Source organism: Parus major, chromosome 2 (genome assembly GCF_001522545.3).
Source record: "Parus major isolate Abel chromosome 2, Parus_major1.1, whole genome shotgun sequence".
In the NCBI taxonomy this organism is placed as follows: Eukaryota; Metazoa; Chordata; class Aves; order Passeriformes; family Paridae; genus Parus; species Parus major.
This window is the reverse complement of record NC_031769.1, coordinates 58,327,101-58,351,114: the sequence shown is the minus strand read 5'-3', so window position 1 is coordinate 58,351,114 and position 24,014 is coordinate 58,327,101. Positions and strand designations below refer to the sequence as shown.

Below are 24,014 nucleotides of genomic sequence, written 5' to 3'. Positions count from 1 at the left end.
AAAAACAAAAGCCAGTGGAGAGTGTATGTTCAGAATGGAATTGATACAGAATATACTGGTTTTATAAATTTTGATTTGAAGAGAAAACCTTTATTCTGCCCTTAAAAGCACACATATTTTGCCTCATACCACAGTTAACAGATTTGTAATGCATGTGCTGCAATCCCAGTTGTATCCAGTTACTTCTTCCATGAAATTCAGATTTAACTTCTTTTTTAAACTCTTTTCCTATTTGGGCAAGTCCTCAAAGTAGATACCAGAATGCATTGTACATCAAACTAATGTTCACCTTGCCTTTTTTGATTTGTTTAAAACAACATCCTTGAGAGAGAATTCCTAGGAAGGTAAGTTGAGGTCTTTAATTTTGGAATATGACCTTTAGAATTCTGTGCAATTTTATTTAAAATAAAAATAATGCTTTGCCTTTGTGAAGGAGGCAAGAGAGAGAAAACACACATATATGTCTACAGACTAGCATTGGCAAATAAGAGTATCAACACATTCTGCTGCTCAAGTTGTTTAATAGATAATTGATGCACACTGTTAAACCTGCATCATACAAAGTTAGTGTTAATTAGTTAAAGACAATACTGTTAACAATAAGAGCCATTAACAACTCTATGTTATCATGGTCATGGAATTTTACACAAAAGCAGAAATGATGTCAGAGTAATCAGCAAAACTGCAGAAGCATTTCCTAAAGTCTTGCTTGTTCTTTTTCCCTGGGACATCCAAGCTGTGCTATGCCCTCAATGCAGGCCTCAAGACTTGAGAGAGAGGAGAGAGTCCTGTTGATCAGCACCCACCTTTCTGTTAGTTTTAGAGCTGCCCCTGCTCCATGCTTATTATTTTGACAGTAACTTTCCAAAATTCAGAATCCTTATCTTTATCACAGTATGTAAGGAATTGTAAATCCTGTGCTGCAGTTTCCCAGTTTTGTCAAGAAGATACTCAAATCTGGCCTGTAAAGAAGGTGGCCTCTGAACATTCCTTATACAGCCAAATGCTACTACTAAAAATGCAGCTGTCTGCTCATTTCAACCTATGAAAGGTTTTCAGACCAGATTGCTTTTTCTAGATAAACAATGCTGCTGCCCACCACAGAATTCTGCAAAAGCTTGCTGGCACAGTATGTTGGTTTGTGTGGATTCAGGAAAGTAGCACAAGAACTACAGCGATTCTTCACTAGAAGACCAGGTGTGGCCTTTAAGGCTGCTGTGAACTTTTAGAGCGAGTAGACAAAAAGCCTTCCACCAAGTCGAGCTTTTGCAGAACTTCTCTCTGCTGCCACTACAACTTCTTTCTGCAGGGATAAAGAGCAAAGGTTAGCAAAATGCAGGTGCATGGCTGCTTTAAGCTTCCCTTGTGGATTTTGACCATCTCATTAGTGTAATATAGAAATGTGATGGGAAGTGAGAGAGCAGGCCTTCATCAGCAACCTCATCAGAATAGCAGTTAGGAAAATAGTTGGCAAACAGACTGTCTCATTTGGGGAGCTGGAGCAAGCTGGAACAAAATGAAATGAGTCTCTTGCCCATATAAACCACTTGTCAGGGCTAAGATAGAGATGAAGCAGGAGTATGGACTAGATGGTGCTATAGCAATAGTACACAATTGCTTGGAGAATGGCCTCACTTGCACTTAGCAGTGCCTATGTTTCAGGTGTTAGATTATGCACCCTAATCTATCTGAGAAGAATTTCCAGTTATTTCTCCATTGCACGTTTTAACACAAGATGTCAAACACCATTTGTTGAAGACTTCAGCCTGGTGCTGAGGCTTTCTATGTACTCACACAGAGAACCCCACTCCTCATGGAAGTGATGTTAGAGTGAACAGAATATTGGAACTCAGATGAACAAGCACTAAGTAACCTTCCATCTGAAACAGAGGCTCTTCAGTGCATCGTACAATCGTAATTAGTGTTTGGTAAAAAACTGGGCATCTGAGGGAAGCACAGAGAAACAGGTACACAAACACATCTAAATCAGTCAGGTGGGAGTTGGACCTCTGTGCTTGGAAGACTTAAGTTCACTGCAGATGATAGCCAGGACAGCAAGCCTGTAAAGACTAAACAAGAGGGATGTTTTGGGTGCCTGGTTTCCTCCACAGCTAAGCATCCTCTGCATACAGGTTGGCGTGAGCAGTAAAGCCAGGAGGCACATATGCTGCATTTTCCATGGAACCTTTCAGCATACTCCTAGGTAGTTTAGAATTCAGGCTGCTTTAAAGTGATTCAAAGTTTTTAATTTAGGTGTCAAAATTTTGGCAAACCCATAGCTCATCAATCTATAAAATGGGTTTAATTATCAGTTCAGAGAGTGACTTAATTATATAAAGAACTTAAGACTTGAAAATGTGTAAGGTATGTGTGAGGTGTTAGCTAGTATATGCACATGAGGTAGAAGGATGTTATGAAACAACCAACCACAGTAATTTTTCTCACCTTTCTTTCAGATTTCACAGTGGTAACAGAACTCCCAAATCTTGATAGTTCCTGTAAAATAACATTGCTGGTTATAATGCTGCTATGTTTTTTAGGTAGGACTTTATAGTTTCTTGCAGAACTCTATAGTTCTCTCAACAGAGTAGTTTGTTTTCTGGTTACTTACCTCAGGAGAAATCAGGACATACTGTGCCTAAAGAAGAAAAAAAAAAAAAAAAAAAGGAAATAAAAAGTCAGTGGAAGAGAGTAGACCAGTATGATAACTCCTAAAGAGCAAAGTAATTTAAGAACAAACAGGAGGAACCAAATTGCAGGATTCAGAAACCTAAGAAAACCTTGTTTTCTTGAACTACTTGGTATTGTACTGGATTCTACACTTGGTGTTTGTACTGGATATAATTAATTAATTGTCATTCTAAACTTACATCCAGAATTCACTTTCATCTATTCTTACCCAGGCCTCAGGACAGGGAGATGTCCATGATGTGCAGTGGCCTGTCACATTCCCTGAGGATGCCTGTCTGCCATTGAAGATATAGACACGGCCAGCAGCCCCACCAGACAGGATTGAGGTGACACCGTTAGTTCGCAGTGGGGATGCCACAATCATTTCATCTGGACATATTACAAAGAAGACATAACACAGCAGAAGTTAATTAATGGTATACCAAAACACAGGAGAGCTGCAATTTACATGCCTCTAGATGCCACAATTCCTATTAATGACAGCAACCAAAATGTTTCAATTTCTGATTGAGTTGCTTGGGATTTCAGAGAGGCTTCCCTGTAAGGCACAATGGAATACTGGTACAATTCAACTGAGAAAGCAGACTATGTTTAGCACTTTTATGAATATATAGGTGACCAATTTTCTTGTTGACAGAAGTCGAACACTTCACTTCAAGATTCATCAAGCTTTACCTAGCCCATCGCTATCCAGATCACTTAAGTATATGTCTCCTCCAAAACGAGAAAACCTCTTGTCCCCGCTGAATGTGCTGAGCAGAGAAGGCTTGGTGCTGTTTGACAGGTCATATACCAGAGCCAGTCCAGCTTGATGCAACACTGAGGACATAAATAAAATCCTAGACAGGCTGTCTGGGAAAAAAACCCAAAGAAACACATGTTGAGCATCAGACACAGGAACTCAGGTTTAATACTTAAAATTATAAGTAATACTGGCATTACATAAAAGGGACAAAGTTAATATAATGTATCAAATAACATCTGAAATTATATGGGATTAACACTGAATAGAATAGGAAAAAAAAAATCTTTTGGTCATAGTTCCAGGGGAGAAATGCATTCAAGTTGGACTTCTGCAATTTAGCATCCTCAATTCCTTACTGCCTACTGCCAGAGTAAGGACAAAATACAGTGTTGTTTCAATCTGAGAAATATGCAGTGTAATAGAAAATCACTGTTACGTAAACAGTGTAAAGAAATAATGCTGTTAAACATATTTTAAGGAAGGAAAAGATCCATTGAAGCTGAGGCACAGTAGAGAGGACTACATATAAGGCACATACAGGTCATTACAGTGATTTCTATTTTTTTTTTTTTTTTTAATTACATGGCAATTTAAAAGTCCTTTTTCCCTTAAACATTGTATCTCTCCTCAAGTCACGCAGAAACAAACACCCTAAAGCATAAATGGTCTCAATTTTTCAGGACATACCTGCAGTAGGTGCACCCACCACCAAAACTTTTCTTGTGTTCCCGTCCACAGAGAGCACACCACTGGCCAGAGAAAAACCCATTCTGCCCATGTCCTGTTAGATTTTTAAAACACCTATGTAATTTCTACAGAATGTCACTTTTACTTCAAATTATTCACAAGGTCCCATACTAAAGAAGCAGCCCTACCTTGTCTCCAGTTATCTCAAACCAGCGCTCTGTACTTGGTGGGTTATACCCATACACCTTCCCAACACTCTGTCTGACATCCAGCAAGAGGGGATTGCAGCTTGAATTATAATGCAAAATAAATTTGTATGTAACAACATATTATTGTACACAATCTCCTCTTTTACTTTGGAATAATAGTGCCTGACAAATTCTAGAAATCTACTTTAGTAGTTCCCATACTTGTTCTAACTAATTGCATAATACTTAGCACAGATGTGGTCTGTTTATCCAATTTTTTTACCATCCAATACGTTTTCATGTTTAATTTGCTTTTAAAAATGCAATCTCAAAGTAAGAGCTATTCATAGAGTTATTTAAGGCATACTTACCCATCAGCATTTTTGTGATCCCTCTGCCTACCCAAGGAAACTTAAGAAATTCTTAGGTATCTTTAAATAAGAAAGGCCTGCCCTAGAGAGGGTCTAAAATCCCCTGTCTTCATAAGGAAGGGTGAAGACATAAAAATATTAATTTAATAAAAGTATTCTTAGCAGAACGAAAAGGAAACTTTCTAAAAAGATGGAAGTCTAATTATTGAAAATCTTAAACCTTGCAGAAGTAGAGCAGAGTGGAGAAGACTGCAAGCTGTTACATGCAACACACCTAGAACAAGTCTTCCACGTAGGGCTACCAATCAGCAGTAATTTCACATCCTCCAGCTGGCAGTTGGCAAGAGAAAATCCAAACCAAGCATAGTTTTCTTCCCCCTCTACCATCCAGTTGGCATCCTGTACTGACAGAAGTCCTGAGAGACCAGAGGAAAAAAATAAGAGTTAAATCTTGGTGTGCCCTGACATTGAAAAACCCGTTTGTAATCCTCCACTGATTCATCCTATGATAACAAGTTTCTCTGTGCAAAGTTACACTGTCCATGACATGGCATCAGTAGTTGTTGACTTTACTCGCTCACCCTGCAGCTCTACTGGCTGCTGAAAGCTTCCATTTGACACAGCCTGTTTCTCAATCCTTCCAATAGCCTACATGAAGTACATGAAAGCTACTACTTGAGCCTGTCCTAAACTACTTACTGTTTACCAGAATTTATATTTCTTCACAGGTGCTGGGTGGGAGAGCTTCAGATGATTCTGGCTATAGTTTAAATTACTCATTCTGTGCTTTGGTTTTACAAAAATGTCAGCAGTGCTGTGAAACTGATGTTCTTGTGGTTTATAATTTTACATGAATTGCAATAAGCTGCAACAATTAAGCATTGTTGCAAATCACAATTACATGATTTTGACAAAGCTGCCCGAGCTTTATTATTTAGTTCCATATATGACATTTCCTCCCTCATTCACTAGAAACCTCATCATGTGTACTCATTATCTGTATTCACTTGTAGCATTCGTCTTTAGCCATGTGAAAGAATGAACAGAATGGTAAAGATTCATTTGTTGAGGTTCATTTGCAATTTTCCAAGAGCCTGTCCTTGACTCACTATAGATAGTTGAATCCATTCCTTTAGTAAGGTTTCCAACACAGTTTCCTACATTGTTCTTGCATCCAAGCTGGAACATTGCAGTCTGGATGGACAGAAAACCAGATGGGAAAAACCTGGTTGAGATGATCCCTCTGACAAGAGTAGAGAACCAGTGTTGCTCTGGTTCTCCCAACTAGTGGAGTGTCTCAGGGACCAATTTTTTGACTCATCCTGTTGGACACTTTATAATACAATATTTAGCCAAGGCAATAAGACACCCTTTTGTGAATCTGCCAGATAACAGGAGATTTCAGGGGGGTGGTCCCATTCAGAGGCACCCAGGCAGGCTGGAGTAACAGGCTGACAGGAACCTCACAAAATTCAGTGAGGATGAATGCAAAGCCTGATGCTGGGAAAGGAGATGTCCTTGCACTTATACAGCTGGGGACAGACTGGCTGAGGAGCTGCCAAGTGGAAAAGACCCTGGAGATCCTAGTGAGAAGAGAGCTGAGAGTGAGGCTCTGACAGCAGCTAACAGTGCCTAAGACTATGTAAGCAGGAGCATGGCAGAGATTGAGAGAAGTGATTGTTCCCTAGATCACACCTATAATAAGTTGTTCCCTAACAGGAAGGATGTTGACAAACTGGAGCAAGTTTAGTTCCCATGCTTTCTGTGCCTGTAAGGTCACTATGCATGGTGGGAGGACAGTAGACAATGAACATAAACTGAAACAAGAGATTTTTTTTCCCTATGAGGATTGCCAAGAAGTAGAACAGCTGCCCAGAGTGGCTGTGCAATTTATATCACTGGAGGTTTTAAGATGCTACTGGAAAAAGACAATTTGGTCTGGCTTCACAGCTTATTGAGTAGGAGGGACACCCTCTGAGAGCATGTCAGACCTGAATTATGCTGTGATTAATTAGGAACAAATAACCAGTCACATCAACTATAGGAGGGTTAATTTACTCAACAAATATTACCTTGGTCACTCCTGTTGAAATGAGAGTAAAATGCAACCACAAATCCTCTCTGCTTTCCACCACCGGGTGCATATGGAGAGCCCACAACCAGATCAGCATTTCCATTCCCATCAACATCAGCTGCCAGGAGGGACCAACCAAGATTACAGTAGGAATACTGCAATAAACAGTTAGTTTAAGCCTGAAATAGGACTGAAACCTTCAATTCTGTAGCAAAATAGAGCAACTTAACTCTAAAGAGCTAACTTTGCTTCTGACTGAATTACCCTCCCACTCCCTGGCTTCAATTTTGTTTTCTTTTGTTTTTTGTTTGGTTTGGGATGGGGTTTTTTTGTGGCTTTTTTTGGTTTTGAGGGCTATGCACCTTTCTATTCATCCTGCTGCCTTACTGCACTGAGCTATAAATGTCTTTCCCAAATACAATCAATCTAAGCAAGCACCTGCTTGCTCCATCCATCCATCAGTCTAGATTTCCTTGCAATAATAAGTTGAATTTTAACATTTTTTTTAAGCCCATATGGTCTTTTCCCCTTTTTCTCACCTCCTGCCTGAGTAGCCCTGTGTTAGCCTGGCTAACAGAATAGTATAAACAGGACATTACATTATTAATATACCTGACAAGTTATGGTAATGTTTGGCTGAGGTGCCAAGCCTCTTCCCACAGTTCCAAAGTAGACATACACAGCACCCTAAACAGCAGAAAAAGGAAACAAGGCATGAAAGCACCTGCATGTCAGTACCAAGTATTAAATCCAAGACAAATCACAAGGAGTGGAACACTTCTGCAAGGGCTGTTCATACAACTTCATTTTCCCTCTCAGAGCCTTCCCACAACACTTACTCTCCCACCCCAAAGCTAAGAATATCTATGGGTAATGGTTACTGCTGTAACCAAGCAACAAAGTAAAGAAGTACATTTTCATCATGCTGTGTGTAAGGAACAAGGGCAGTATAGTGTATATTAATACTCATAATACACATGTTCAGATGGCTCAAATTTTGATAATTATTATTTAATGTGGCGGCAAACAGTGCCAGGCACATACAGCAGATGTACACAATTTTCCAAGTGGTGAGTCTAAATAAAAGCAACTTAAATTCTTATTTAAACAGCTAAATTAATATCTAAAATTCTGGAGTTTTAAGCTTAATGGATATTGTTTAAATCAAAACATTTTACCTCTCAGTTTGCATGGCCTAAAAATACTCAGGGACCATTATACAGGCTTATCAGGTAAGCTGTAAGCCATTAAGCCTCTGTAACTTGATTATTTTAGCAAGTGTGTCTGTGTTCATATCACATTTTAAATATCATTTGTTGGCCTTGTGACAGCATATGACAAAACTCACTGACCCATAAGGTCCATTCCAGACTACTCTCTGTTCATAAACGAAAAGAGTACATTTGTATTTCATGAATGGCCCTTTACATTTTCAGCATGTCAATGCTGCAAAGTTGCAATCTGTTTTGGATTTCTAATGTGAAAAAGGCCACTGAAAGAGAAAAACAGGTAGCTGTCATTGCTCTAATCAAAGTACCCACAAAGGTCATAAACTTCTGTTTAAATTACAGTGTCACCTTGAGCAACAACAGAAATGCTCTTTTTCATTTCAATGTTTTAAAAAATATGTATCAATAAAGGCATTCAGTTTGGAGAGTTAAAAAACCCAACAAATCCATGTTTGTAGCTTACTTTGTAAGTAAGAAACTGAGATCCCACAGAAGGTGCTCCAATTGCCAGATCTGGCACTCCATCCTCATTGAAGTCCAGGACTGCCAAGGCAGAACCAAATCTTCCTGAAGGCTAAAAGAAAAAGGATTTCTCTCATGTTTTCAAGTGAAAACCATGAAAACCAAATGTACATTTGTGCAGTGAAGACTGGAAACAGATGACAAAAGTCTATCCAAACAATTTTCTTCTAACTAATAACTCCCATGACAACACACTAATTGAAAGTTAACTGTGTTAAAATGAAGGACAACTGAATATAATATGGTGCTGCATTGCTATTTCCTCTATCTTCCTTTGCTATTTCCTCTTTTGACTCCAGCGCACCATTGATGTTAAGTTTATGGTCTTTCCTGTTGACAGCATGACTGGGAACCACCAAAACACTCTGTAAGAAGACAGCAGCTATTACTCCACAGTTTATAACCATTGAAACAAACTAAAAGGAAGTGTATCTCTTTTCTCCCTATTATTTTCTTTGTGAATAAAGGTATTTTCTATGGAGGATCATTTAACGCTCAAAAAGGTCATTTGCTCCTACTTCTTGGTTACAAACCAGCCACCATCATGTCAAATCAGGGTTTTCTCTTTTTTATTATTTTTCAATACTCTTACTACAGAAAAAAAAATATTTGGGGTGAAGTTATCAATTAATGAAGAAATGCAGCCTCAAAGGAATTAAAACATATCAAATGAATAGTTTTAGATTAAAAAGGACAGGCAGCACACTATTTTCTTAAATGCAGGGACGAATGAGCTATACTGTGACTTACAGAGATACAACCTGAGTTTTATTTAAAGGCACTTTATGGTCTAATGCTCACTTATCTGGTACAGTAATGGAAGACAGCCTAAAGATCACCATCACTTCAATTGTTTCTGGGACTTTGATAATGATTATTTTTCTTGAAAAGCATATGACAGCATATGACATCAGGAGGAGAGTTCCAGGAATAATACTCATACACATTAATGGTACCACTCCTCATTCAAAATTCGCCAATTTTCAGGAAAAAAAATTAAGTGACAAATATCTGCCTTCACCCCTTACTTTATGACCCTGTAGTACTTGGTCAGCTTTCCTGTCCAGATCCATGTCCTCTGGTGGCAAACCTGACTGGTTGCCATAGACCACATACACCCTTCCTATCTGAATATGGCCCATGGTGCTGTACCCTGGTGCTCCAGCCACCAGATCTTCATATCCATCCTGGTTTATGTCAGCTGAGATGAGTGCCCTGTACAGCAAGGGAGTCAACAAAATCAGCATTAGTTTCCAGACTACCACATTAGTGGAAAAAACCCGCATAATTCAGATAAACCAGGACCTGTGTTTCCCCATATTGTTTTGTAAAGATCTATACAGGATGTTTTATATAATATATTTATTTGTGTTTTCTTGAATTAAGTAAAACCAGAAGTATCATCTTCCATCAATGTATCTGAGATCTGTAGGAACTGCTTTTTACTGACAGTAAAACCCATCAGCAAACAGAGAAAGGAGCATGAAAAAGGGTTGCTTGCATATGACAAAGAACACAAAGAAAAAAAAAATATATTTTAAATTGAACATCTGATTTAATTGATGGACTTAACAGGAGATAAGCAAAAGAATCACAGGTCTTGGTGACATGTTGGAGTTTAGAGAGGGAGCATGGGAAGAACAAACTACTGTTAATTTTGCCAGTATGAAGTAAACTCAAGAATTAAATCCAAATATTGAGACAGAATAAGGGAAGTTAGATGAGCAGCAATGCAAATTCATTACTCTTCCCTGTTACAGGTCAAGGTAGAACATCATTGTCAAGGAGAGAGATTATGCCTCCTCTGTTCTTAATCTATCTTTGAACTCTCTACTAGTTTAGAGTACTTCCAAGAAGTCTCACTAGACATCATCAGTCGTCAACTCATGACAGATGATTAATTTTGCACAAACATCATCCAACAACCAAACAAGGGTAGCAATGATCCTTTACTGTTCAGAACTAGAGCCAGTGTTGGTTCTAATGTTGGTTCCTTCCATTCAGAGCTTAATCAATATCTGAAAGAAAAATCTTATGTGTTAACTTGCTGTTCTGGACATACGATATAAGCCTTTCCCTCAGATTTGTCCCACTAATTGATTTGTACTGTCACCTTTGAAAAGTATCCAAAGGACCAACAATAATATCTTGGTAGGTACTCAAAATTTTCAGAAATTAAGAAGAAGGGGGGATGAAAAAAATTACCAACCATCCAAGCCTAGCATAGGGTGAAGTCAGAAAATATGAAGCTACTGGCTTAGAGATGTGCTTAGAAGATTTCTGATGTGTAGCTTCTAGTGCTCTCCAGACATTGTTTTTAAAAGCATGGTTTATCAAGCGGAGGGATTTCTGAAATAAAAATAATAAAGGGACATGACAGTGGTTAAAACACAAATTGAAGCTCTAGAACGTTTTGGGACACCTCAAAAATCAAGTCACCAACAGTGGAAATCAGCGCATGGATTTAAGAAGAGTCTGACTCAGATCATGAACACCATTTTAGAAAGACAAAAATCTGTGTAGTCTAAAGGGAGCGCTACTAATAATTCACTGTTAAGCTTTTCTGGGAGTTCTTAACCAAAAAAAGCTATCATATGTCTGTAAAATGTAAATAGTAAATATATATTTTGCTATTTTTGGCACTGCAGGATGTGTTCTAACTTCACTATCCAATGAGCAAAGTTTAAAAATTGAATATTTATGATGTACAAATATAGATTAACAATGGTACTGAAATGTCCATGAAGTCAGCTACTGTTAACATCCAGAGACCCTGCTCCATCACACAGCATTTCAGACAGAAACAAAACCAATTTTATATAGAGATGAATTTTACCTGACACATCTGTTACTTCTCACTTACTGTTGCCCAAGGCTGTATGTTGAATTGAACTCCTCTCTCTGTATAGTTTATATTCTTCTCAAGTGTTTCTGTAAGCAAAGAAGTTGTATTCTTGTGATGTTCATGTTTTGATTGTTTGTTTCTGCTAAAATAAAGAAGGCAGTGATAAGAATCAATATAACTGAAATAATGACACGAGGTAAAAGCCGCTCTTAGGTTCTGTAAAGCTCCCTTATGCAAAACTTAGTTATTCATGCTAAAAGAATCTCAGATTCATTTACAAAAAGATACCCAAAGTATCTCTAATTTTTTGCAGCTCACTGTTCACATTAGCAGAAGACTCTCCTTTCATCACTGAAGTGTTAAACCATCAAAACTATACTTACATGTGCCTCTCCTTGTTCTCCTTTGTGCAGTTCATGAACAGGGGGTTCTCGGGCAGGTAGCAGTCACTAAAGAAAAATACACAGAATGCCCTTTAAAGATTTTACCATAATGGAAGTGAAACTAAAAATACAACTTTATCCTTACTGATTCTTCTATTACAAGCCATCAGTTTTCTCAAGAAAATCAAAATCAGAGCACCATCATCACCCCTAGAAACCCCTATGATATTTATTTGATGACCTTGATTAGGTTCTGTATGAATATCACATGTCTTTGCAGAGCTCTTGAAGGAAACTTACTGTATGTAACATGCATGTATATGAATCTAAAGCACTTTTAATGAAAGTGCCATTATGGAACAAAGAATGTAACAGATTGTGCCATTCTGTATTTCAAACATAATTTCCAAAAATAGCAACAGTGATATTTTCTATATAAATGGATTGATTAATTGCCACTGTTGGTCTTCTAAAGGTATTTACAAAAAAAGGTTGTATTTGTAAGAGAGTTGTACAAGGTTAAACTTTTATAAAAATATGAAATTGTGAGACGTCTGCACTTAAACACCAGAATGTTTAACTAAATTCCTACTCTTTCTAATCCTATTTGCCTTCAGAGTCTGAAGGTAAAGTCTGACCTCTCCTCAAAAAGGACATCTTTGCTGGCTGATGGCAGCAGCCAAAAGGTGCAGGCTCAGATTGCCAGTCCAGGCAGAACCTCAGGGCATGGCCATGCAACATTTAAGCAAACCCTTATGCATGTCTCAAAAAATGCCCCAAATTTTCCCTGCTAAGTATCATATGGACATGCCAGAGACGTTCCAGGGCAAAGGAGCCTGAACACATTAAAAATACAAACTCAAAGACTGCGTAATCCTTGCACACAGGTAAAAGACAGACACGGAAATCCATCCCCTTGTTCAAGTGAAGATCTGAAGCTCAGCACCTCTTCCAAGAAAGATCCTGCCTTAAGAATAGTTAAGAGGGTGTCAGCATTTTACTACTGCGTTTCACAGTTCAGGACACACTATACCTGGTTCCGTTCTCTAGCATATGGCTCGTCAGCTCAAAAATGTTGTTGCTCCAGAATGCCATGTCATCCACTCCTCCAAGGAAATATTCATTGAACTTTTCCACCAGAAATGGAGATTTACTAGCAAATGTTGGAAAAAGCTAAGAGACAGGCAACATACGCAGTAAGATGGATCACATTGTCTCCAGGTTACATGTTCATTTTTATAAACAAAACAGAAAAACAACCTTGCCAACAAGAAGCCTTTCTCCATGCCTGAAAAAAAATTAAAAAAAAACAGAATTAAAACTTGCTTAATTTAATACTTAATTATTTAAATAGTTCCTTTAAAAAGTCCTGTATGGTAAACAGTATGCAAGTCATTACATTTCCACGTTGGTTGCTAATATATTTTTAAAGTTGCAAAGTAAAAAGTAACTATATAAACTTTATTTCTCTTAATTTTGAAGGATTCACAGTTTTTGTAAATGTTGTATGACTATTGGTAATTAATTGAAATACAGGATACAGCTAAACTGTTCAGGATATTCAAAAGCAGACACTGCCAGATATACAAAATCTGTTTTGAATTATTCTTGGACTTGAAAGGATCTACATAAAGTGTAGATAAGGCATGTATCTAGAGACTCCTTTGGTGCATGATAATTATACCTCTAACTCACCACAATGCAATGGTACTTGAAGACACAGCTGTTCTCAAATAAATAGGCATAAATACGTTAAATGTATAAATTCATTAAATAGCCAAGATTCACCATCTGTGGTGTAATAATTAATTTAACAGTCATTAAGCAGACCAAATTTGAATCCTAGTCATTAAAAAAATTCAGGTGTTCTGTGATTTTGGAGTCTAGGAGAGAGTCTTCATTGCTGACATCAATGCATAAGGTGTTTCAAATATAATTATCATATTTCTCCTACTTACAAAAGCTCAGGCAGAGATATTCAACTTACAGTTCAAAAAACAGCAGACGACTGCATTCAGCAATTGTGCTTTCAGTTATGATCTCTTTTCCATAAAATTCCTTATAGATAGCTGCTAGGTCTTTGACAGGTACATACCTAAAATCAAAAAGAATGTATTACAACAACAGATGTTCCATATCACCCAATAAAATATTGCAGTTCTTGTAATAACAACAGCCTATAAAATATTACAAATTTCAAAAGACTACATAAGGTCATGAAGATTTACAAATACAAATACAAATTGCACATGCACTTGTGAGTGAAAAAAAAAAAAGTGGATATCTAAATAATCTGCTCATTTTTATGCATTTAAAACTGTCTGAATTCAACATCCTCAACTTCCAAAACTTTAAATAAATCTCATTGAGATTGTCACTTAACTGAGTTATTTACCTAGCTGCTAGGACATTCCAGAAAAAGGTTTTCAGTAGTTATTTTATATATAACTACTTATAACTTGAGACTTGAGATTAAAATAATTTAATCTTTTTTGATGTGTTCCTATACATAAACTCTCCTCTGTCCTTCCAGTTTTTCATGTCAGGGAACAGCAAATATGCATATAAGGAATACCAAACTCATAACATTTAAAATAGTTGCAAGGATTTATTTTGAAAGAAAAATAAAGGACATCATTCTGGTTAAACAGATTAATACAGAATTATATGATATAATATGCCATTTTATTAGATATTATTATACAAAAATAAGCATTAAATATTAAAGAAGGCAACCTCATTATCTTACCAACTTGATGCCAGGTAACTGAAGTCCAGCTCAAACTGACTCACTACATCTCCTCCTGAGGATGAAAGAATGAAAAAAACCCCACAAATCCCAACAAACAAAACCTGTTAAATATGTGTCATGGGTATCTTTGCCATAGTATGTATGGCTCTTCTATATGGATTTATATGGCAGATCTTCCAGGTATATATTTAGAACACACAAATGGTTCACCTGAAAGTATGTTGCACATTTTAAACCTACAGAGAATAATGTACAATTTAAAATCACAGTAGTGACACCATCCAAATCTTAGCATCCTCTGGTCTGCCTTTTGGCTTTAATCCAAGTGTTCATATGCCTTATCACATCTCCTGAAAGCTGAGTACAGGTACACCAGGGCTTTGCAAGCCATGGGGGAGGGCAAGAATACAGTGTCCATATTCTATTCTTAACTCCTGCATTGCACAGGACAAGAGGCAGAATCAACCACCATGGTTTTGAAGATAGTTATTCCAATACAAGGATCTATGATTGGCAAACAGAAACATTACCAAAATCTCCAACACCGTGAGCTTCTGAGTAAGAACCATGAAAATCAATCTGGAGAAAGAGAAAAACAAGAGAACTGCCTGTTTCTTTTAATATGAGCAGAAACAAACTCCAAGCAACACTAATTTTACAGGTCCCAAACATGACAAACTTCACTCTTACAAAGTTTGTGACATTGTGTCTCTCCAAAAATCTTCCTGAAACAGGCTTCAGCTTTTCTCTTTCCTCCCCACCACCACAGTCCAAAGCAAAGCTACCCATTCCAATAAATCCAGTGGTATCAATAAATAAAATAATACAGGCTTACTTCTCCCATGGCCTTTAGAAATCCTTGGTCGATGCCCAGGCTATGCCAGCTAATATCTGCCACCATATGTGAAGCAATTCCAAACAGGAAAGCCACCAGCTTCTCTGTAGCCTACACAACAACAATCCATTTGTCTGTCACTTTACTCCTATCTTTAAGAAAACGTTAACATTTTCTGTATGTGCATTATACAAGGATAAAGGTGAGAAGCTCTTACAGTCCAAGAGTTTACCAGGACAAAGTTCTGACCACTCACTGCTTGATGCTGTGGTCAACTTTTGTAACTTGAGAAGATTTAAGCAGTTTATACAGTCCAGAGCCATAGAATTACAGGGTTGATGTGAGGGTAATTTGCATACTTCAAGTTTAATGTGTACTAAACTGTTTTTCTGGACCAAGGATAAACACTTCCAAGGATTGAACTCCCTCTTCCACCACGGTTGTTGTGTAGGCAGACAGAGGAGAGAAATACATTCCTCTGCATGCCCACTTTTGACAAATTGTTTTTCCTTTCCTCCTACATAGCTCACAGACCATTAACAAGAGCAAATTGGAACTAAATTCAAGTGAGGACTTGAGTCAAGTGGACTAAGGACACGTGAGAAGTCTAAAAGGTATCTGGTTTTCAAATGGCAAGCCTTCAACCAGATCTCACAGGAAAGCAAGACCACCAATCATATTTAAAAGTTTGGACCTGTGAAATGTGTCATAAGCACCAGACCACAGTGGAGATAACTGACAGACTTTATATGAAAACTGTAAATTTTTTGTATGGTAAAGATTAAAACAGGATTTCAAGTGTTGCTATGTAAGCAGAGACTGTAATATAAAAATGTTGGGTTTTCTCTACACCTCACAAAGGATGAAATTACAACAAGTGAAAGTGAAGAAAATAGCTGAAAATAAAGTAAATCAAGCAAAAGTTAAAGAATTTTCTTACCTCTTCCCAAGGCTGAGGATAATTCCTTCTTATGTAGTCAATACTTGCTTTGAGAAATGGTGACCAGTGGGTGTCTTCAGACACATCATGGAACATTCCTATTGCAATAAAATATATATCAGTATTTGATTTATTCTTTGGGGGAAAATGAAACAGAAAAAGAAAAATAAAGGGTTTTGTCCACTAAAAACCCCACAGATTTTGTTCAATTTCATGTCTGAGAGATGATACATTTTTCACTCCAGCTGATGAAAAGAGCCAAAAGAGACTTATTTGATTTATACTATCAAAATAGATACTAGATTTACCTTCTATGATTTTGGTTTGAAGCATCTGAAAATTTTGTGCCTGCTCCTTTTCTCTGTGCCTGTGACTAGGTACAATAAAATGAAAAGCTGCCTCCCAAGCAGAGGGGATAAAGAGAGCTGACAGACAACCTGTTGACTAAATTAATGCATCCACTTTTATGTCAGAAAAGCTGTAGGAAATGGCAGCCAACCCAAAATGTCATGCTCAGTTTCCACTGGGCAGAGAAGGGCTATGTCATCATTATCATCACAATCATTTTCAACAGAAAGGCAAACTAGCCAAGATACAGTCAGTGTAGGAGGAGAGGAAAAAAGGCAGGAAAGCAGGAAAAATCAGGTTTCATTTGAAGAACCAATTACAATCTGACTTTAGGCAGAAAAGATTGTGTATGATCTAACTGTGACCTTAAAAATTTCTGTGTACCTACAAAAAGCTAAGTGCAAAGGGATGTTGACATAAAGAGAATCAAGCAGCACACAATGTTAAATTCTCTAAGGGGGAAGAAGGTAGGCAGGAGATTATTCAGACCATCAGTACTCTTAGAGGAAGAGCGCATGTTGGTTGACACAACAATGTGAAACTCCACAATGTTAGGGCAGATTAAACACTGAGAGAGCAGACCTTGGGGGTAATTCAGTCACCTTGGCCTTTCTTGACATTTTACAGTGCAGCTAAACTAGATAAAAGAAGGATGGTACTTGCTTGGCCAAAGTCAGAATAGCCTTCCACGTCTAAGTTTGTCTCCTGCCCAAAGAGGCAGTCTGGATGTCTTTGTTCTTGATCTTGTCACGCTCAGTTAAAACAGCTCAGGTCTGAAGAGGTACCTATTTCTTCCATACTGACTAAGGAGACTGCTGACAAGTGGTCCAAGTCTAACAAGGCAAGATGGACTCCAATGTTAGTTCATTCATGAAGGAATTAAGATTGCATACTGCAGATAGAAAAGCTTTGACCTGGTATAAGACTGGTCAAAACAGTTAGAAGGGAAAGACGAAATAGATAGATAGATAGATAGATAGATAGATAGATAGATAGATAGATAGATAGATAGATAGACAGACAGACATAACCAAGGTGAAGTAGGAACTGAAAAAAATCCCAGGAGAACATCAGTCATGAAAACAAGGAAAGCAAGACTGAAATTTGGCACAAGAAGTTGGCAGAGCCAGGCAGAAAACTGAGACCAGTGACCCAATGAGTGACAGAAGACAAAACCAGTATTAAACTCCATAACAGGGAGGTCATCTGGAAGTGAACCGAGCACATCAGGAAACCAAGCAGCCTGTAGCTGGCATAACCAACAGGCAGCATCAACAACCTCTGTCCATGAAAAATTATAACTTTGGCAGCAACTGTGTGATTTGGTGTCACCCTGAAAACTCAGTTTTTTGATCTTGTTGACATAATTTCTAAAAACTTTCCGAGGACAATGACTGTAAACATAGATACGTATACATTCTTTCTGATACATGTCTTTTGATGGACATCTTGCACAACCAGTGTGATTGGAAAGGTGGGTAACCTAACTATCCAATCCCTGGTCATTGCCAAGAATCTATAAATACTGAAGTTGTAAGAATAAAACCAGTTTTTTCCCTGTTATATGGGAGCCGTGTCTGTGTGAGACATTGCGTGTCCTCTAAACCAAATATTCTAAGTACACCACAAATTTAATGGAATTTGCATGGCCCACTAAAATAAGCTACTTCCAATACTTTAACCTTCCACTTGAATGCTACTCCAAATCATGCTCTATACAAATATCAACAAATTTCTATACAACAAATATATCTATATATTATCTAGATATATCAACATATATCTATACAAATATTATTGAGATATCAACACCGCTGATATCTCAACACTACTGAAGTCAGTAAGGCCAGATATCCTCACAGAAAGTACTTATCACTGCCCTGTCTCTGGTACCACCCTAAACCCCCTAATAGCTTGTAGCTGGAGGACAGGCAGGCTCTTTACCCATTTGCTAACTGCTCACTATCCAGATTTACCCTTTCAGTAACAAATATCCTACAGCAAGGCCTAGCTGGCTGTTTTATAGCTCTAATGTTGCTGGGAAAGCTGATTATGATCAAGAGCTGACCTTTCAGAGCTGAAAAATCAGGGAACCAACTACTTGCAAGTCAAGACATACTATTTACAGCTATTGCAAAAGGGTTCTAATTCTGTAGTGCAGTCTTTTGATCTGCAGGCAGCAAAATTAAGACTGTCATTGATTTCCAACAAGAAGAGTAAAAGGCAAAAGATTGCACTCTGGAAAAAAAAAAAAAGGCTTTAATCTGGGATGTTATTAACACTTTGTTTTAGGTTGCAATGCAAGATGTAACCAAAAGTATGTATTCTATTATCAGCTGTTAAAACCAGGTGTGGCAGTGTTCTTTATCTCTTCCATGACCCATCCTCCCTCCAGGGGGATATCTTCTGTTAATGGGCCATTGAGTGTCACTGCAGGACTGATAAAATTACATCATCCCATTGTGAGATGCTCCACCCAGGGGGAGGAGCCAAGCATTCCTACCTGGATATAATCTGTGACCTGGAACACCACAGTCAGCCTTCCTCCACTGGATTCCCAGAGGAAGACTGGACCCATCTACACCAACACTGGACCTTCAGAGGAAAACTACACGCTTCTACAGGATCACTGCTTCAACAGAACCAATCTGTCGGTGCAGGAGGACTGCAGCCACCATTAAATCAGACTGCTACCAACACTGTGACTAACAGGGTGTCAGGCTGTATTCTGACTCTGTCAGTGGGGTTTTTTTGTTTGGTTTTTTTTTGTACTGCTGAATTTTTATTTCAATTTCCCTAGTAAAGAACTGTTATTCCTATTCCCATATCTTTGCCTGAGATCCCCTTGATTTCAAGATTGTAATACTTTGGAAGGGGTGGGGGTTATATTTTTCCATTAAAAGGGAAGTTCCTGCCTTTTCAAACCAAGACATAATTGCCCACCCACCCTCAGCACTATTTTGCTGCTGTGGGATTTTTGGATTCTCTTATCCTCTCTTTGATCTGATAGAAACTAATAATTTTTAATACAGAAATAGCTTCAGGCCTTCCTTAAGATTTATTAAAAAAACGATCATTTTGTCCTCTCTGTACTCAATAATCTGACCTCTTTTGGTCAAACAGCATCCTTCTATCAGATTGCCCTACACATTAAATAGTTAAATTTACCCAAGAGTTACTTTCTAACACATTTTCAAATGTGTTATTTCATTATAAAGTACTACAAAAAGGCTCTAACAAAAATAGTGAATAGCTTTTACAGGAAAGATTTTTGGACACACTTCATTTCTTACAATGTAACCTTTTGAAACCCACTAATTCTGTAGGATTTCTACATAAAAATGTGGTTGTTATAACATTATAAAAATTTATAAAGTTTTTCTTACCATGTTTGCAGATTGGAGGATAAAAGGCATCAGGATAAATGCTCCCAGCCTGAAAAGCATCTTGGTGACTTAGTAATAGCTGTGGAAAGGATGGGGGGGGAAAGAATCAGAATGCTATTGCACAGCACAAAACCATATTTACTGCCACCATCAAAGACACATTCTAAATAGCCAGCAAAATACAACTATTATCTTGGTAAAATACACCATGTAGTGCATAAAACTTTGCTTTTATTTTGCTGTCCTTAGGTTTATCAAATCTGCTTTCCCAAAGTCCTCTACTCATTCTTCTAATACAACTGCTCACACAGAATATGACTAAAGAAGATAGGAAAACATGCAAGAAACCACACAAAGTGTATATATACCCACATTGGTATAATTTCTATATTTCTGCAATAATATTCAGAAGGAGTCAAATTATATTGAATAAAAAAAGGTAAAAATACAGTCTGGGCACAATATTGACATACACATTACTGAGAATAATAAAGAAAGGCAAGAAGACAGAAAGAGTAACATTCAGAAGAAAGGTGTACAAAATTGAGCAATAATATGCTTCCTACCTGTCTATAATTAACACTCCCTTCATGCTTAATGAAAAATTCCAGAGCTCTATGTGCTGAAAAACAATATATTGAAGTGTTGATTTATAGGTATTGTGTCCAGGCCCACATTTTGTTAGCACTAGCAGAAACAGAAGACATCACATTTTCATACCTAAGCCAAGTTCCACGAGCACAAAGCAGTATTTCTCACAGAACTGTACACCTGTAAGAGGGTGTGTTTTCTCACCTAGGGAGTTAAGAAGGAAGTGCTCTTTCTGTAGCATATCTTCAGGCTCTCTCTAATCCCTAGCTCCTAATCTAACCAACCAAGCTGAAATCACAGGGAGATGATCTTCCTGTGTCCAGAAATGAGCTACAACAGTGAATTGACAGGACCACACCCAGCACATGTAAAGCATGGACCATAAAGTTCTAGCTGTACTGTATTCAAGTTTCATTGTTGCCCTTAACAGTGAAAAAGGTATATTGGGAATCAATGTGAGTGTTTAACAGTTTGATTAATTTTTAACATGCATGAAAAGTAACAAAAATCCAAAGTCAGTAAGGTAAATAACACTATTTATTCACTGAATTGGTAGATATTCTTACTGTCAAAATCTTTATTTAGCTGGCACAACAAGTGAACAAAACAAACTGATACCCTTTTCTTTAATGAGGTCTCCTAATTAATATTAGATCCCAGGAATAATCTATCAACACTATTTAAAAAATACCCAACATTACCTCTAAAGCTATTTACAAGGATTGAAGTTAATTTGTTCCTTACCAAATTAATCACATCACAAAAAGCCCCCCCAAACCAAACAAAACCAACAAACAACAACTTCCCCCACCAAATCCAAAACAATCCATTACTGTTCTGGAATAATATCTAGACAAAACTGGGGGGGTTGAATGATCTTTCACTTTGAATTTTACCCAATAATCTAAATCATCCTTATACAAGTAAGTTAACTTAAAGACCAGCCTTGTACCAGAAGAGAAACAACAACAACAAAATAATAACCTAAAATTTAAGGCTCAGATATTTCTACACACATATCTGATTCCAGTGTGGGAGAGCCTCAGTTTGGCAGTTTGCATTTTCTGCCTCACACCTCCCCCACACTTTTCTCACTACTCCAGTGGGCCCAGCTTCTACAACTCCATCTTTACACAGAATTTTATGCCAGATCCCCACAGTCCCACAGAGCCTCACAAGTCTGACAGGAACCCCTGGGGTGAAGAGCTGCCTCGCTGTGACCTGCCTCCAGGAACGGCTATGCAAGTGGGACGCAGCACAGCACTGCCAAGCACACTGAACTTGATCAACATTCTGAACAGGCAGATTAGAGCTTTTCACCATTTTAAAAAGTACTTTCAAAATTCTGACAAGGATTTCTTTGGTGCTGGCTTTGAGTGAGAAGAATTCCTTTCTATGGTTTGTCGTTTGGGGTGTGGGTTTTTTTGTTTAGGTTTTTTTTTTTTTTTTTTTAGGTTTTTGGTGGGGTTATTTTTGTGGGGATTTTTTTGGTAGTTTGTTTTTGTTTGCTTGTTGTTGTTTTGCTGGAATACTCAGTGTTTTAATTTTGGAAATATTTTCATCTTCTCATCATAGACTTTTATGTGAGCAACAATAAGAGCACCCATTTTAGCAGCATCAGGGCTTATCAGTTTAATGTAATTTTCTGACAAACGGACAAAACTTCTTGTAAACTATGACCCAATAGTTCAGTGTACACACACAGGCAACCAAGCTCTTTATGTTATGAAGACACAAGTTTTCTGCAACCTGGTCCCTTGATTAGAAGAAGAAAAAAAAAATTACTGCGTTGGGACAGATCTGTAAGCTTGTTTCTCTTTGCAGAATTTTGTTTTTTTCAAACACACTCTATTCTGGCAAATCTGTTATTTCAAGTCCTCAGGAACTCATAGTCAGTAATTAGAGCCCTCAGCTTGCAGAGTTGTGTGCACTTGCCTAACCTCAGGCAGCGTGACTTCTCCTACAGATTATTATGGGTTTCTTGACACATTGTTAGGAAAAGCAAATTGTTCCAGGATGCTGACCAAGGGTACAACACTCAGTAAGGGAACACACTCCAGTCTCAAACACCATGAATAATCCCAGTCTTTAAATTGTTCAAATTTGCATGTATTCAGTACTTAAAGTCTGAGAAAATTACCTGAACAAAGGCAACATCCTACATTTTACCATCTGCTTGAGCAATGGATTTAGAACCAAAACCAGAACAAACAATTAAAACTGTCAACTATTATGAGTAGCTGTTTCAGAGTAACCTCACATTGCTCATGTTTGTGCTTGCAATAACTGTGAAGGAAACCAGATTTTAAAAATAGCACAGGCAAACAGAAAAACAAATATTTCTCCATTTTGATGTTCATTCAGTTCTCTCCTTCATTCTCTAAAAATCTAGGCTGTTCTGGCTACAGAGAGCAGCCTACCAGAAAGAGACACACAACAAAATTTTTATGATGTAGTTACAGATAGAAATACATTACAGAATTTTATCTACTTGTGTAGGTATGGCATAATTAATACAGAGTGATTTGAAAACAGTTACTGCAAAGGACTTGTGTTATTCTTTTAGTTTAAATATAACAATCCCAAGAATTGCCTGAAGCATTCTTTCTCTTTCTCCAAACCAAACTCTGTCTGCGTACGACTCACAGACAAAAACATTCCAGTTACATAATGCCTGTGTCTTAGGAGACGGAAAAACAAGCAACCCAAGTTAATTCAAGCATTTTACTTACAAAAACACTAAAATTTCAAACTCCAAAATCAAACTATTCATTTATCCTATCTGTTATTCACATTTTTTTTAAATTATGTAGTTTGCTCATTACTTTAACATTATTTTCTCCCTTTGCTTTCAAGTCAAATCTAAATTTACTTTTCTTCACGAGAAATTCAAAACACGAAATCCATTTTGAACATGTCTTACCTATTTCAACATGTGTTGAAATTCCACATGGGATACAGCTTTGACAGAAATGGTAGAGTATAACCAGCAAGACAGACCAAATCTTCAGACCAACCATGATGCTGGCTCCAACCGTGGTTTTCAGAAGCCTGGAGCAGTAGCACTGTGACCTTTGAAATGCAGGTTACGGAGCATGCCTTTTCTTTCACACATATTGCTGACACAGCAAGCAAACGACCGCCAAATTTGAAAGGCTGTTTTATACCAATGCTTTCTTTTACAGCAAATAAAGTAGTTTATATAAAGAAATAAATAAACGGTGGGTACTCTCTACAGTTGAATTCTGTAATAGCTCTGGGATTTGGGCAGTGTAATCAGTGCATCACTGCACAGAAGCAGTGAGATTTCTGTTAAATCCAACAGCATGGCAAAGAGTATCCCCTCAGAGTTTGTTCAGCTTATGGTGTGCTTGCCTTACAGCAACTACATCCCACTCCACAAAATAAATTAAAGCAAATTGCCAAA

General features: G+C 37.6%; 1 protein-coding gene across 6 annotated transcripts; it reads right to left on the bottom strand.

Annotated features, from left to right (window-relative positions):
- Positions 1–68: 68 nt before the first annotated feature.
- GPLD1 (glycosylphosphatidylinositol specific phospholipase D1) lies at positions 69–23,689 on the bottom strand. 6 transcript variants are annotated; one of them, XM_015618489.2, is made up of 25 exons: positions 23,511–23,669; positions 20,563–20,618; positions 19,997–20,075; positions 16,263–16,360; positions 15,323–15,433; positions 15,018–15,066; positions 14,485–14,539; positions 13,723–13,830; positions 12,996–13,023; positions 12,769–12,908; positions 11,736–11,801; positions 11,371–11,494; positions 10,717–10,856; positions 9,536–9,722; positions 8,449–8,559; positions 7,369–7,443; positions 6,755–6,911; positions 4,957–5,098; positions 4,312–4,411; positions 4,124–4,217; positions 3,367–3,543; positions 2,900–3,060; positions 2,612–2,638; positions 2,446–2,496; positions 69–1,303 (listed from the first exon to the last, which is right to left on the bottom strand). In XM_015618489.2, exons 1-25 carry the CDS (start codon positions 23,605–23,607, stop codon positions 1,226–1,228), a joined length of 2,511 nt encoding a protein of 836 aa, XP_015473975.1. In that variant the 5' UTR covers positions 23,608–23,669; the 3' UTR covers positions 69–1,225. The 6 variants fall into 6 exon arrangements, 4 of the variants coding, with proteins under 4 accessions (XP_015473975.1, XP_015473976.1, XP_033367919.1 ...); XM_015618490.2 differs by having other exon boundaries at positions 3,367–3,510; XM_033512028.1 differs by having other exon boundaries at positions 11,371–11,491.
- Between the last annotated feature and the right edge of the window lie 325 nt (positions 23,690–24,014).

Coding starts and splice junctions, on each gene's coding strand:
- GPLD1 (XM_015618489.2), bottom strand. CDS start 23,607: ATGGTTGGTCTGAAGATTTGGTCTGTCTTGCTGGTTATACTCTACCAT. Junction 4,218..4,311: donor TTGAGATAACTGGAGACAAG/GTAGGGCTGCTT, acceptor AAAATCTAACAG/GACATGGGCAGAATGGGTTT. Junction 2,639..2,899: donor CTCCCTGTCCTGAGGCCTGG/GTAAGAATAGAT, acceptor TTTCTTCTTTAG/GCACAGTATGTCCTGATTTC.